This window comes from Zea mays, chromosome 8 (assembly GCF_902167145.1).
Source record: "Zea mays cultivar B73 chromosome 8, Zm-B73-REFERENCE-NAM-5.0, whole genome shotgun sequence".
Lineage (NCBI taxonomy): Eukaryota > Viridiplantae > Streptophyta > Magnoliopsida > Poales > Poaceae > Zea > Zea mays.
The window spans coordinates 21,057,056-21,072,680 of NC_050103.1; the positions used below are offsets into that span (position 1 = coordinate 21,057,056).

General features: G+C 47.7%; 1 protein-coding gene across 1 annotated transcript; it reads left to right on the plus strand.

Moving 5' to 3' along the window:
• Positions 1 to 10,981: 10,981 nt before the first annotated feature.
• LOC109941709 (uncharacterized) lies at positions 10,982 to 12,200 on the plus strand. Its single transcript, XM_020542915.1, has 4 exons — positions 10,982 to 11,179; positions 11,256 to 11,388; positions 11,471 to 11,658; positions 11,739 to 12,200. The coding sequence occupies exons 1-4, from the start codon at positions 10,982 to 10,984 to the stop codon at positions 12,198 to 12,200; spliced, it is 981 nt and encodes a 326-aa protein (XP_020398504.1).
• The last annotated feature ends 3,425 nt before the right edge of the window (positions 12,201 to 15,625 follow it).

A 15,625-nucleotide genomic window follows, 5' to 3' on the forward strand; every position in this document is an offset into this window, starting at 1 on the left:
TAGATCAACTCGGCCATACCCAACAACTTGACCTACATAATAGGTTACATAACCTATCCCAATCATTCAGAAGCAAAACAACCAAACCAGATTATGACTAATATCATTTAACTTATAGCCACCTACTAAACTAGCTGCTCCACCTACTACTTTATCTTAACTACATGTCCCTAATTCGAATAACAACTTCAAGAACGAAGAATCGAAGATGATCAACTTCATCAAGAAAGGATGAGCACCAACTCAAGTCTTCAAGGATCAAGTGAGATCACCAAGATGAGTCAAGATCCACAATCTTGGATGGAGTCTTTTCTTACCCCATTCCTTCTTACCCAAAACTATATATGCTTTAAAGATATCTTTCATCCTGCATAATGAAGTGGGTATACCCATATATACACAGGCCTTCCTAATCACCCACTATTGTCTAAAAAAATATATATATGAAACTCTGGATTTTGAACCTATTATAGACTAAAAGCCGAATCACAAACCAATCCTTATGTATCTCTTTTCTTACAAATCTCGAGGACGAGATTATTTTTAAGGGGGGTAGGATTTGTAATACTCAAAATTGTATAAAGAGATTATATAGTGATTTCCTTATTATATATGCCTCATTTGCATCATAAAAAGAGCATACATAAAATTTAGAGATGAACTAAAACGAAGGATAAAAAATCGTGCATCATGTTGGATTTTGTTTTGTGTGCATTTTGTGACAACATAAAATAATTGGAAAAAAAGAAATATATTAAATTCCCAAAATAGACTTTGGAAAATAAAAGGAGACCCTAGCATTTAGGAAAGGGAAGCAAACGAATATTATGTGAAATAAAAATAAGTATAAAAATATATTATTCTTATACAGATTTGAGTTTATAAATTTGATTCAAAGTTGAATTTCAAAACAAGACTCTAATTCAAATTAGTGATTCAAATGAAAAGAAAATGAATCAAAAAGGAAAAAGAAAATAAAAACAAAAGAGAAATAGAAAAAACTGCGCCTGGGCCTAATCTCCCTGAACTCGGCCCAGTTCATCTCGCGCGCGTGGGTTCCGCCTCACTGACGGGTCGGGCCTACCCGCCAGTACCTATCGCACCCACTTCCGCGTCGGTACCACTAATCCACGGGTCCCACGTGCCATACTCCACGGCGTCCTAGTCGTTGTCTTCCCACCGCGCGTGTACGCGTGACTCCGCCTGGTCTGTGGGCCTGCCCGGTCAGACCTTCGCGCGCGCCCGGCTACACTGATGATTGGGCCCTCTTGGTCAGTGGACCGCCGTCGTGCGTTCGCGGACTCCGTCATCCTCGCGCTGTTGTACGCAACCACCTACCCGAGCTCGACGGATCTCGCCAACCAAATCCGCGCTAGAATCTCGGGACCAACCTGACCGAGGCCGTTCTTGACCTGGGCTATAAAATCGAGCCCGCGACTCTCCTTCCTCCCCCTCATCTATCACGAGTAGGCGTTGTGGAGCTATGCGTCGCTGTAATCAGCGGCAGGAATGGAGGGCCGCCACTTTGGGGGACTTCTTCAGCGACGGCGTATGCGGCCCGTGAATCATGCCAGTGACCTTCGCGGGCTCCGCCAGGGCTTGTGGAAGACGGATAGGGCGTTCGTGAGCGCGGTCGACCAAGCGGTGCAGAGGGATTTGTCGCTGGAGATCGCTCGGCGCCGTCGAACCGCACTCTGCCGTGGCCAGCACCGCTCGGGCATCAATGTTTGGTGAGGATGCTTTCCCCTATTTCGCTTTTAGCCGCGCAATGTTTAGGTGCGTTCGGTGTGGAATTCGGTCACCGGTAGGCTGGGCGGTGTCATCCAGCGGGATTCGGGGGCGGAGCTCTGCCTCGCCGTTGTGCGCAGACTGCCGGTGGTGGGAGGAAGACAACCGGTGACCATCGATGCGTAGTGGGTGGGCCTCGGCGCGGCATCCCAGTGGTAAGTCCTTCCTCCCCATGCGCGCGAACCACCTCTCTGCCCGACTCCGTACTTCGATGGCCGCTTCACCCGTCGGGAGCTCGGACGCCGTCGCCTAGTGCCTTCGCCACGGGAGCCGGTACCAGGAAAGAAGAAGGCTCTGGTACCGTTGGATCTCTTCTTGACGGACCGGATCTGTTGCCGCATTTTGCTTCGGATAGAACTGATAGGAACCCTTAGATCGTGATCGGACGGATTTGACCATGCGTGCTCGTTTAAAATCATCCACCGTCCGATGCGGATCCGGCGCTCGGGACTCAATCCGTTCATTTTAAATCTGATACGTCCATCACGGATCGGGTGGTCAGAATTTGATACCGGTTCGGTTAAAGAGTGTTGTAATCTGAGCCGTCCAGATCAGATCGGGTGGCTGAGACATGCCCGTTTCCCTTTGCCGTTTGCGTTTTCTAAAAGAGCCCCTGCTCTTTGCCACAATTAACCCGCCGTCCGGGGCTATAGGAAGAGTCTTGCGGTTTAGCCCCGAATTTTATAAGAAACACCTTGCGCTCTCTGGTATTAGTGGCCGCGGTCCAAAGGTTAATATAATTGGTAAAACTAATAAAGAAAATGATTTTTAGTATAAAAATAATTCTAGGATCTTGTTTAATTCATAGAAAATTTATTTTAACTCCTTTTTGATTCATTCCAGTTGTATTAATTTTGTTCTAATATTGTTTATCACCTAGTGACTCTATTTAGACATGAAACATAAATTAAAATTGTTTACTTAATTTATTTCGTGCCAAGTACTTAATAATTTCGAAAATTCATAACTTAATAACCGTAGCTCCGAATTTAGTGGTTCTTGTTTCTACGATCTCGTTACGCAGTGTAGATTATTATTACATAGTTTATTCTTATGTTTGGTGTGATGTTAATTTTGCATATGCCATGTTGTCTGTATTGCTACATTTAGCAGTGAGGACACGTGTTATCTGAAGAGCAAGTTGGTATCTGGAATCTCAAGTGCCAGGCAAGTTGTGCCCTTGATCACTTCTTTTACCCATTCATGTTCTAATTAATCATAATGATATGCATAGGTTAATTTTGATGGGACCTAATAGGTTACCCTAGTTTGTCTATCTTTATGCCTTGTTTACCACTGAACTTTTTGGGTAGTACTTGCTAGTGCTATATGTGGTTTTGGGCATTGAGATACACATTATTCATGATTATACTTTTGTTATCCGTTGTTATTTACTGTTCATGTCAAGATCATTAATGTTAATTGGAACATAGAGCTTAACTTGAGAAACATGTGCCACCATAAGGGTTTATGGACGCCCTTGGCTGATTAATTAGGAAAGCTAGTGGAGGACTACCTTACCCGAAAGGGGCAAGGGCAGTAGGGGAGTGGTCAGTGTAGGGAGGTCCTTGCTTGATTTTGCTACGATGGCGGTCAGGCAAGAACCCTGCATTGGAGCTTCCTATAAACTGTAGCGGGTTTTCTGAAGCTAGTGGAACTTTGTAAAGGCCTCGTAGTGTTACCCTGCCTCGCTTCCTCGGTAGAGGTGTATGGGAAGTCGCGATCCCTTGGCAGATGGGTAACATGACTTGTGGGTAAAGGGTACCACCTCTGCAGAGTGTAAAACTGGTATACTAGCCGAGCTCACGGTCATGAGCAGCTCAGGACTCTCTGATGATTAAATTATGAAACTTAAATTCAATTTGTCATATGCATTGCATCGCAGGTGATGTTGTTACTTTTGTTCTACTACTTAATTGGGTTGGTATTTACTTATACTTAGTAATTGCTAATAAAATTTTGACCAACTTTAAAAGCAATGCTCAGCTCTAACCATCCTCTTTGGTAAGCCTTACACTTCACGTGAGCTCCCACCTTTGGCGAGTTCATGCACATTATTCCCCACAACTTGTTGAGCGATGAACGTATGTGAGCTGACTCTTGCTGTCTCACACCCCCCCCCCACAGGTCAAGAACAGGTACCGCAGGATGAGGCGCATGGAGGATGCTGTGGCGAGTTCGTGAGAGGTCTAGGTCGTCGTCTCCCAGTCAACTTTGGGTTGCTGGACCGTTGTCTTCTTATAATGTAATTATTTATTTATTTTGTATAGAACTCCTATTATATAGTAAAGTTGTGACATTCGATCCTGTGCCATGATTCATCATATGTGTGAGACTTGGTCCCAGCACACCTGGTGATTATGTTCGCGCCCGGGTCTTGGTGCCCCGAAACCCGGGTGTGACACGGAGTCCCACTCCCGGCAAACATGTGCATCGCCGCCCTTCTTCTTGTAGTACCTCTTCTTTTCTCTCCTCTTTCCCTTCTTGTCGTCGCCCCTGTCACTATCACTAGATAATGGACATTTTGCAATAAAATGACCGGGCTTACCACACTTGTAGCATACTTTCTTGGAACGGGGCTTGTACTCTTTCCCCTTCCTTTGTTTGAGGATTTGACGGAAGCTCTTGATAATGAGCGTCATCTCCTTATTGTCGAGCTTGGAGGCGTCGATGGGGATTCTACTTGGAGTAGAATCTTCTTTTTTCTCCTCTGTTGCTTTGAATGCAACGGGTTGTGCTTCGGGTACGGAGGAGGATCCGCCTTGCTCGATGATCTTTTTGGAGCCTTTGATCATTAGCTCAAAGCTCACAAATTTACCTATCACTTCCTCGGGAGACATTAGCGTGTATCTAGGATCACCTCGAATTAATTGAACTTGTGTGGGGTTAAGAAAAACGAGGGATCTTAGAATAACCTTGACCATCTCGTGGTCATCCCACTTGGTGCTCCTGTCACACCCGATTTTGAAGGTAAACCGAATGCGAACCATGTACGTGCCAGGATCAGTAATTCACTTACACAGCGATTACATAAATGACACATCATAGCACAATGCTTCGAATTACAATAAAGAGTAAGTAATAGTATTACAGACTAGAGTCATTTACATAATATAAATCAAAGTACACAGAATCGAAACGTAGCCAACATAAACAAATCCACCATAGGCAGCTGACTGGGGGAGGTCGCTAGCTTAATCCTCAAACTCGTCGAAGTCCTAGAACTCCTGGAGATCCGTCTCGACACCTTCTTCTTTACCTGAGCATAGATTGCACCAAGGGCAACCTGGTGTTTTGTGAAAGCAAGGGTGAGTACACATCAACGTACTCAGCAAATGTCCTATTTGGCTGAAGTGGACTAGCTTTATGTGGGGTTTAGTCGAGCAGTTGCTTTTAGTTGGTCAGGTTATTATTACTAGTAGAAAGCTAGGTTTTAGCATTAACCCAAGTTATTAACCCAAAGTACCCTTTCCAAACGGAAAGAGTACCACTTACCATTACCATAAGCATAATCATAACCATCCTCCTCATCATCATCTGTAAACAAACCATCTCTGATGAAGTATCTCTAATCAATGGAGCTCCCTTGGCCACTCATAACCACGAGCACGGCTGATATATCAGTTTCATTACTCTCTGCAGAGGTTGCACACTTTACCCACAAGTCGTGATTCCCTCTTGCCTCGGGCCGATCAAACCCTTAAACACTACCAAGGTGAGTAGGCAGGGTCTCACTACGTAGCCTTTACAAAGATTCCCTGGGCCTGTAGCCGCCCGTTAGGTTTCCTAAATGCAACGCACTCCTCCCCAAGGGGCGAACCAACCTTGGCAGAGCGAGCCGCATACACCGAGCCCCATTGACGACACGACGGTGAAGCGAACTACACCCCAGTTGTCGGTGTTTTGGGTCCGACCGCACACCTGGGGTTACCCCTCAAGGTGCTTTTAGAAGTAGGACGGTGTTATCGACTGTAGCTCAATGGTTCGTGCCGGTTGCACGAGAAACAGAAGACAATGGTTTACAGGTTCGGGCCGCTTTGAAATGCGTAACACCCTACGTCCTGGCGAGAGTGCTTTATGTGGTGGGTTACAAGGTAGTTCTCTGGTGCGAGGAACGTAGAGAGTTAGGGTGGATGGCTGAGTAGTGAGTTCGATCTATTCTGAAGGGGTGCCCCCTAGGCCTTATATATTCGACCGTGGGGCAATACATGCAGATATGATAACCACATGCACCTAAGAAATAGTGAACCGATTGAGTCTATCTTCCTATAGTTCTGCCGACCCATCCTCACTTGGTTCCGTCGTACGGGGCTCCAGCGCGGGAAGATCGGGTCTCTGTTGTGATTACTTGCTCAAAGTCGTTGGGCCGTCTGGGCTTGCACCGATCCGACCTTGTGTCGATTTGCTTCACTGGTCGTCTCTCCCAGGCCCACCAGGAGATGACCTCACGAATTATGGAGCCCTTGGGACCTTCGTGAGGTCTTTTATCCTTCTGGTGGACCCGGGGGATATCTATCCCCCACAAGCCCCCGATCTTTGGGTCGATTTTGAAATAAACGGCCCAATGATCCTAGGTCCAGCTTCCAGTCTTTTGATTTTAACAAGAAAACGCTTTGGGGATAAGCATGTCGGGCCAACGCTTCTGAATTCTGAGTGGTCCGATAAAAACAATTTTTCACTGCCTTCTTCTGCTTTTATTGCTCGAAATTTGGTGTTCTGTCTCAGACTCTTGCTTCGGAGGTCAGCATTTCGTACTGTAGGGCTTCGAACTTCATTGGGCGCACCAAAGGTGCACCCAATGGGTGTAGCCCCCGAGCTTCGAGTGGATTTTTGAAAATAATCCACTCGAAGGTCTTCACTTTGAGTATTATCAGAAATCACTTTCATCTTCCACTTGTACTTTGTCGGAGGTCAGCCTTGTATTGATCTCACCCTATGCTTTAGAGGTCAGCATTGTCTTGATCTGAGATGATGATTCATTGGGTGCACCGAAGGTGCTCCCAATGGGTGTAGCCCCCGAGCTTCGAGTGGATTTTTTGAAAATAATCCACTCGAAGATCTTCATTTTATGCCTTTTCAAGTAATATTCTTCCCTTCTTGCCTAATGCCTTGGAGGTCAACACTATGTTATTGATATTATGCTTTAGAGGTCAGCATATATTTTGTCTTTGAGGCCGAGTTCGTGATCTGCCCATATCTTGCTAAGCAGTGCAATTTATTTGATCTGTGACTGATTGGACGTTCGACACGTGACCCTTGGCTAGTCTTCGTTATCACTTCTTGCTTCAATGCTTCTGTCGATTAGACTTGTACCTTGTTGGCTATATTTGGCTTTCCTTTGATCCTTGTTGATATCTCACTTTTGTCTTGAAGTATTCATTGCACGTACTGCACGGATGTGACAGTTTTGAAAAATATACCGATAATTCCTGGGCCTCCCCCCTCAATGGGTGTTGTGTTGCGTGAAACGGCGTCAGCCGCCTGACGTGTCTTCAGACGGTTTGAATTGCATATTGAATTTTTGTGACTGTTCAGTGGCCGTGGTAGGAGGTGAGCGTTTGCCTTCTTCTTCTATAAATAGTGTTCTTGCTTCCCCGGCATTTCCACATCTCTTACTGCTCTCTGCTGCTTGCTCTCTTCTTCTTCCTTCTTCTCCACCATGGGCAAGAGTAAGAAAGGTAGCGGTTCTTCGCCTCGCTCTGGTGACAAGTGCAAACGTGAGCCGACTCCTCCCTCGGAGGACTTCGGCAACTCGGAGTACTCGGAGGAGGAGTTCTCCTCCGAGTCCGAGGGATCTCCGGCCCCCGTCTCTCCCCCGGCGTCGTCTGATGATTCAGACGACTCCCAGGGGATTGCCGCGGAGGTCTGGACCTACATCCGGGCCGTCGAGCGCGCCGGGCTCGAGGGCTCGGATGAGTCGGAGTACTCCTCAAACGAGGAGGACTCCTCGGACTCGTCCGAGGAGGGCAGCGGCGGCGATGGCGGAGACGGGAACGACGACGGAGGCGACAGTGACGGCGGCGACGGCAGCGGCAAGGGCGGTGACGGCAGCGGCAAGGGCAGCAGCGGCGACGGTGGCAGCGGCGGCAAGGGCAGCAGCAGGGGCATCAACTAGGCCAGTGGCTAGACGCCACTGGTTTTAGATGTTAGTATAGATTAGTAGTAGAAATAGTATTAGTGAAATAATGTAGTAGTAGTAGTATAGAGTAGTGGAATGTAATATAGTAGTAGTAGGGAAGTATCAACTCATAATGAGTTGATTTGTAAGTTCTGTAGCTTCCCTTTATGAAGAACGATTTCGTCTCCTCCTGTGTTAATTACTTTGCCTCCTGGTCAGTTGATGATCGTTGCAATATTTATTGTCCATGATGTTCTCTGTCTGCTATGCTTGAGTAGTAACTTGGAGTTCTCGAATCATTCTTCCGTTCGTTTTCTCTGCGTCGTCGGTGCCTCAGAAGCAATGGCCGAGTCACTCGGTGTCACATTGTCGCTTTTAGGGGCGACGGCCGAGTTATTATTGACAACATTAGCGCTTCTGAAGTAGCGTCCGAATGATGGCCGGGCCACATCGGTGTTTTTAGAATTAACTACCGAGTGGTTACTGGTGATGTCAGCGTTATAGAGGCAACGACCGAGTGACTGATGGCAACGTTGACGTTTTTAGAGGTAACAGCCGAGTCACTGATGGCAACGTCGGCGTTTTAGAGGTAACAGCCGAGTGACTGACGGCGACGTCGGCGTTTTAGAGGTAACAGCCGAGTGACTGATGGCGACGTCGGCGTTTTAGAGATAACGGCCGAGTGAAGTCAGGTAATGTCAGCGTTTTTAGAGACAACAGCTGAGTCAATTTGGGCCGCGTCGGCCGTTTTGGAAATAATGGCCGAGTGATGACATGGCACGCCTGCTTTTTTAGAAATAGCAGCTGAGTGATGACATGGCACGCCAGCATTTTAGAAATAACCGCTGGGTGATGACTGGGCACTTTTTGGAAACGGCATCTGGCCCGGGAAGACCCCATATGTACTGCATTGTTGCGTGTCTCCACATTCCGTGCCCTAGTTCTTGCTTTCCTCCATCCAGGCTCTCTCTGCCGTTTTGCGATTCTGCTTCCGCTCCGCTCGCTGGCGAGGTTGAGATGGCGCCCAAGCGGAAAGCCTCGAGTTCGTCCATTGCTGTCATTCCCCCCATCGATCCCAACAGCCAGTTGCCTTTCGCAGGTAACCATATGTATGTTGTTTCTGAGTCTGACCTTCTCCATCTCGTGTCCATCGGAGTTCTTCCTCCGAAAGAGCTCTGTTCCTGGCGGATCTGCTGTGGGGTCACTGTTCCAACAGAAGACACCCATGAGTCTGTTGTTTACGTTCCATTCCTCCTTCGCGGCCTTGCTCTTCCTATTTCTCCCTTTTTCCGCGGTCTCCTTGATTTCTATCACTTGAATCTGACCCATCTGAACCCCAATTCCATTCTGCAAATCTCCATCTTTGTTCATTTATGTGAGGCTTTTCTTGGCGTTCTGCCGCACTTTGGCATGTGGAAGTTCTTGTACCATTGTCGGCCTGGGACGGCCGGAGGGCAGCACCAACTGGTAGGGGGCGCGAGCTTGGAGATGCACCGTGGGAGGAAGACTGATTACCTTGACATCCCACTCAAGGACAGCATCAAAGGATGGTGCTTAAAGTGGTTTATCGTGGAGAATCATGGGAATTCCCTCCCACCATGGTCAGGGAGACAGCCGGAAGTTCGCACTCCGAGCTGGACCGAATCCCCCACAGACCAGGAGGTGGCCGAGGCAGGGGCTCTGTTGGCTGAAGTTGGATTGTTGAAGGAGAGAGGTCTGACTACAGAGGCTATGGTTGCTGACTTTGTCTTCAAGAATATTCAGCCACTGAAAGACAGGGCACACCCGGCCTATCTGTACCGAGGCCTGGCTGACTCAACCCGGGTTACCAACAGAAGAATTCCTGCTGTGGACTTGGTAAGCCGGCTCAAAATGATACTCAGAGGCAAGGTATCGAATGTTGGCACCCCTGTTGCGTATTAGGCCTGGAACCTATCTCCTTCCAAGGCCTTCATCCATTTTGTGTTAAATCCTCCTACTGGTGATGGCGGTTTGGGCCTTAGAGTGCGACCCTCTGTCGAAGAAGTTAGCGCTTTGGTTGCTTCGCTTGAAGAAATTCCTGATGATGAACGGCAGGTTCATTTTGAGGTGCCTTTGGATCCCAGTGATGCAGAGATAGGTGCTATGCTGGATATGTTGGCTGGGGATTCTTCCGATGCCGCTCCTGCTGAAACATTGGCGGTGGTGCCCATTCCTGGGGTTGACAAAGCATTGGACGCTCAGAAGTCTGTCAATGTTCGTCCAAAACATTCTCGCCGAGCCGTTCAAGCCTCTTTTCCTGCTGAGGGGGAGAAAAAGAAGAAAAGACGTATTCGTCGGGTGTCTAGCTTGGATCAGGGTGCCAGTCCTTCTGCTCCTGTTGCTGAGGAAGTGCCAGTGCCTGAATTCACTGAAGCTGTTCCCAATGGGTGTGACCCGTCCGACGCTGATCCCAATGGGTGTGTTGTCCGTCTTGTTGATGAGGATGATGAAGAAGAGGACGACATCCCTCTGATTCGGAAGAACAGCCATCGTTACATAGCTAGTGGGGAAAGTAGCGGTGTTCCTTCTCCAGCCTTGTCTGCCCTCATTGGTCTGCAAGAATTATCTTTGGCGAACTTTGATCATACTCTTGAGGACATGATTCCAGAAGATCTGTTATCAGAACCGGCAGATGGTGGCGCGATGGATGTTTGTGTTGATGCGCTCAACGCCGGGTTGGGGTCCTCCCGGGCAGCGTCCCGCGCCTCATCGACCTTGGAGCGCGGTCTTGAGGGTCAGGAAGCTGGTTTGGATTGCCCTGCTCCCATGGAATTGACTGAGGGACCTTCAGCCTTAGAGGTAGCTGCTGCAGAGAACTCGACCCTCAATGATGGTGCTGGCGCTTATCCAGCCCCTGAGGGTGTTGCCGGAGATGATCCGGCTCGGATGGGTAGCGCAAGCTACTACCCAGCCCCCAAGGGTGTTGCCGGAGATGATCCGGCTCGGATGGGTAGCGCAAGCTATGACCCAGCCCCTGAGGGTGTCCGAGCGGGTTCTCCCTCTTGCACTTCCATGGATGTTCACGTAGGGTCTTCTCCTCCACACTCTGGTTGCATGGTGATAGCCCAAGCCTTTGGTCAAGGGGTCGTTTTAGAGGCTAGCGTACCTGATGACAGAGTTTTGGGTTCTGCTGATGACACTGAATTGGTCCCTGCTGAATCGTTGCAAGTTGCTCCAGATGGTGATCCTTTGCCGAGCCATCAGCTGATCTCTCATGATTTGGGAGTCGCCTCCTTCTTCTCCAACTTCCAGGTATTTTGGTTTCTTCTGGTCTGACTTTTACCCAAGCAGATAATTATTCTCATGCTTGCCTGCTTTTTAATGCCAGGCGTTGGTCGATGAGATGTCTAGTCGGCTGATGTTGCAGGGTGCTTCTGTCCCAGAAGGAGCTTTGTCTCTGGCGCGTTGGAATCTGGTGCTGCTTCAGCGGCGTGTTACTGACTTAGAGGCGGCGAATGCTGGTCAGTGCTCTTTTGCTTCATTTTGGCTACCTTATTAAACTGCTTCCTATTTTAACACCTTTGCTTGACTGTTTCTCGCCAGATATGACTCGGCAGTATTCTGATCTTGAAGAAAAACATTCTCAAGGTCAAGCTGAACTGGTCCGGCGGTGCTCCGATCTTGAGGAAAAGTATTCACAAAGTCAGACAGAGCTGGCCCAGGTCTGTGCTTCTCTGAATGACGCTAACATGCTGAACTCTACTCTCCGCGCTCAGCTCGACTCTGAAAAGGTGACCTGTGAATCCGGGCTTTGTTTTGTTGTGTTCTTATTGCTTGCTTGACGTTTGAGGAGGCTGATTCCCGTTTGCAGGAAGAAAAACGTGCCCTTGTTACTTCTCGTGACAATCTTGACAGATTATACCGTGACTCCAACAACTCACTGACCATCTTGGAGAGGAGTCATCGCTTCACCAGGGAGGAGTTGGACAATCTTCGTTATAAGCTGCAGGAATCTTTGGATTACGTGATTCGCCTCAGGCAGTTGATATCGGCCAAAGATGCTGTCATCAAGAATCTGTGTGCTTCCAAGAAATCCGTCGCCCAGGAGCTAGAGACCGCTCAGTTGGCTGTCAAGGTTGCTGAAGAGACTTCCGCTACTCTGAGGGTCCAGCGCAATAAAGCTATGGATAAAGCTATTCGCGCGAGGCAGATTCTGATGAGGAGACCTGGTGTGGTTGTCCTTGACGACATAGTGGCAGATGTGAACGCCGCTCCTGATTCCTCCAGTCGTCCTTCTTCGTCGGTTGCTCCTGAGAAGAACGTTGCAAAATAGAAAAACACTGTATGCTTTGAGCGCGTGGTTAACGTGCTCGGATGTTTTGTTAGAGGACACGTTTTAGTACTGAATGCTACTATTGTTCTCCTATTGTTTAGAATTCAACAGTATCTATATTTGTAGAAGTAAAATGCAGCGTAATGGTTTCGAGACTTCTTCGTGGGACATAGAGGCCGCCCCTGGATGAGTAACCGTATACGCGCTGAGTGTGTTGCGCCAGTTTGAATTGGTATCAACTCCAACTGATCGCTTCGTTGGTGCGGTATAGTGGCCACCCCGAGTTAAGTAAGCGCGAGCATGTTGCACCGTTCTTAAGTCATTCACGACTTAAGCCGATTGCTTCGTTAGCAGGGCATAGTGGTCACCCCAAGTTAAGTAAGCGTGAGCATGTTGCACCGTCTTAAGTCGTTGCCGACTTAAGCCGATTGCTCCGTTAGCTGGGCATAGTGGTCACCCCGAGTTAAGTAAGCGTGAGCATGTTGCACCGTCTTAAGTCGTTGCCGACTTAAGCTGATTGCTCCGTTAGCAGGGCATAGTGGTCAACCCGAGTTAAGTAAGAATGCAGGTCGACAATGAATAATTTGAGCGCTCTTGAAGTCTTCCCAGTGATGATATATTTCCCAGTTTACAGAGTACATTGTCGTCCCAATAGCTTTCGAAATACAGCTAGGGGTAAAACTTCCTAAGGTGTTCTATGTTCCATGAGTTCCCAATTTCTGTTCCGTCCATCTGAGTAAGACGATATGATCCCGGCCGAGTGACTTTTGCTACTATGAATGGTCCTTCCCATAGAGGTGACAATTTATGTCGTCCCTCCCCCGCTAGAATTCAGCGGAGGACGAGATCTCCCACTGCGAAGGATCAACGTCGTATGGCCTTATCATGATAGCGCCTCAGAGTTTGTTGGTATCGCGCTGATTGAATCACCATGTTCAGCCGTTCTTCTTCGAGTACATCAACATCTTCTAGCCTAGTAGCCTCAGCTTCTGCTATGTTCTCAAAGATCAACCTTGGCGCCCCAAACTTGAGATCAGCAGGTAGTACTGCCACTGAACCGTAGACCATGAAGAAAGGAGTATTTCCATGCAGGGCTCGACTAGGTTGAGTTCTAAGGCTCCAAACGACGTAGGGCAACTCCCTTATCCATTTTCCTGTGAACTTTTCATTTTTATCGAAGACTTTTTTCCTGAGGGCCTCCAATATCATCCTGTTAGCTCTTTCAACCTGCCCATTGGCTCTTGGGTGCGCCACCGAAGCATATTTGATCTGAATGCTCTTCTGCTCACAGAAATCAAAGAACTCTGAACTTGTGAAGTTGGATCCCAGGTCAGTTATGATGCTATTCGATATTCCAAATCTGAATATTATGTCTTGTATGAATTCCACTGCCTTAGCTGAATTTAAGGAAGCAATGGGTTTGAACTCTATCCATTTAGTGAACTTGTCGATAGCCACCAGTACATGAGTGTATCCTCCTTGAGCTTTCTTGAAAGGCCCAATCATATCCAATCCCCAGCACGCGAACAGCCAAGTTATGGGTATAGTCTTCAGCTGCTGTGCTGGTAGATGTTGCTGTTTTGACAGGTACTGGCAGGCTTCGCACCTCTGGACTAACTCGGCTATGTCACTCTTCGTTGTTGGCCAATAGAAACCTGACCTGAAGACCTTCCCAACCAGGGTCCTAGATGCTGCGTGTACTCCACATTGCCCAGCATGGACCTCATCCAGAAGTTGCTTTCCAGTAGCTGAGAGAATGTATTTCATGAGGACTCCTGATGCACCCCTTCTATATAGTGTTTCCCCAATGAGTGTATAGTGAGCTGATTGTCTTGCGATGCGCTCGGCTGTATTCTTGTTATCTGGCTCCTCCTCATTTTTTATATATTTGATGATCGGCCTCCTCCAGTCATCAGAATCTGACTCTGGTTGGCTCAAAGTATTACATTCTTCTGCCTGATCCGGTGAGATGCTTGGGTGTGATATTTCTTGAACGAAGACTCCAGGTGGGACCTGAGTTCGACTGGATCCTAGCTTGGACAACGCATCAGCTGCCGTGTTTCGATCTCTCTCTACATGGTGAAATTCTAGACCTTCAAATTTATCTTCTAATTTCCAGACGGCAGTGCAGTATTTTCCCATGGAATCGCTTGAACAATCCCATTCTTTGTTTATCTAACTTATGACTACCATAGAATCTCCATATACCATCGGTCTCTTGATGCCCAGTGATATAGCAATGTTCAGTCCGTGAATCAGAGCTTCATATTCTGCTGCATTGTTAGAGGCTGGAAATAACAACTGTAGGGCATATCTGAGGTGTTCGCCTCCAGGTGTAGTAAAGAGGATCCTTGCGCCTGCTCCCTGCAGCTTTAACGAGCCATCAAAATACATTCGCCATACTTCTGCAGTTTCTGGGTTATCTGGTACTTGTTGTTCGGTCCACTCCGATACAAAGTCAACCAGTGTTTGAGTTTTAATGGCAGTGCGAGGTCGAAATTCAATGTCGTGAGATCCCAGCTCGCAGGCCCATTTGGCTATTCTCCCGATGGCTTCTTTGTTGTGAAGAATATCTCCTATCGGAAATCCCGTGACTACTATGACTTTGTGGTCGTCGAAGTAGTGACGGAGCTTGCGTGCAGTTAGAAGTACTGCATATAATAGCTTCTGAACTTGAGGGTATTTTTTCTTCGAGGGACCCAGAACTTCACTGATGAAATAAACAGGATGTTGCACTGGATAGGCATGTCCTTCTTCTGCTCGCTTGACTACCAACGCGGTGCTCACCACGTGAGTCGTGCAAGAGATATATAGCAGCAAATCTTCAGCTGGTTGAGTCGACGTGGCCCGTCGTGGCGGTTTCAGCACCGGCGGTGTCGTCAATAACTTTTTCAATGCGTCTAGGGCTTCCTGTGCTTCTGAAGTCCACTGAAACTTGTCCACCTTATTGAGTAACTTATAAAATGGTAAGCCTTTTTCTCCCAGCCTGGATATGAATCTGCTCAGGGCTGCCATACATCCGGTAAGTCTTTGAACTTTCTTCTGTGATCGTGGTGCCTCCATCCTCATGATAGCTTCGATCTTTTCTGGATTAGCTTCAATTCCCCGGTGGCTGACAATAAACCTGAGTAATTTTCCTGCTGGTACCCCGAAAACACATTTTTCGGGATTAAGCTTCCATCTATATCGTCGTAGACTGTTGAAAACCAGCTGTAAATCTTCAATGAAATTTTCCGAATTTTATGTTTTGATCACCACATCGTCCACATAAGCTTCCACACGCTTGCCCCAGTGATCGGCTAAGCATGTTTGAATAGCTCTCTGATAAGTCGCTCTAGCGTTTTTGAGGCCGAACGGCATGGAGGTATAGCAGAAAGCACCGAATGGAGTGATGAACGCTGTTTTTTCCTCGTCTTCTTTTGCCA

What these genes read in the sequence shown, in the direction of transcription:
- LOC109941709 (XM_020542915.1), top strand. Translation starts at nt 10,982, where the DNA reads ATGGTGATAGCCCAAGCCTTTGGTCAAGGGGTCGTTTTAGAGGCTAGC. An exon ending in CTTAGAGGCGGCGAATGCTG is followed by an intron (nt 11,389 to 11,470) that starts GTCAGTGCTCTT and finishes GTTTCTCGCCAG; the next exon opens with ATATGACTCGGCAGTATTCT. An exon ending in CTCAGCTCGACTCTGAAAAG is followed by an intron (nt 11,659 to 11,738) that starts GTGACCTGTGAA and finishes TCCCGTTTGCAG; the next exon opens with GAAGAAAAACGTGCCCTTGT.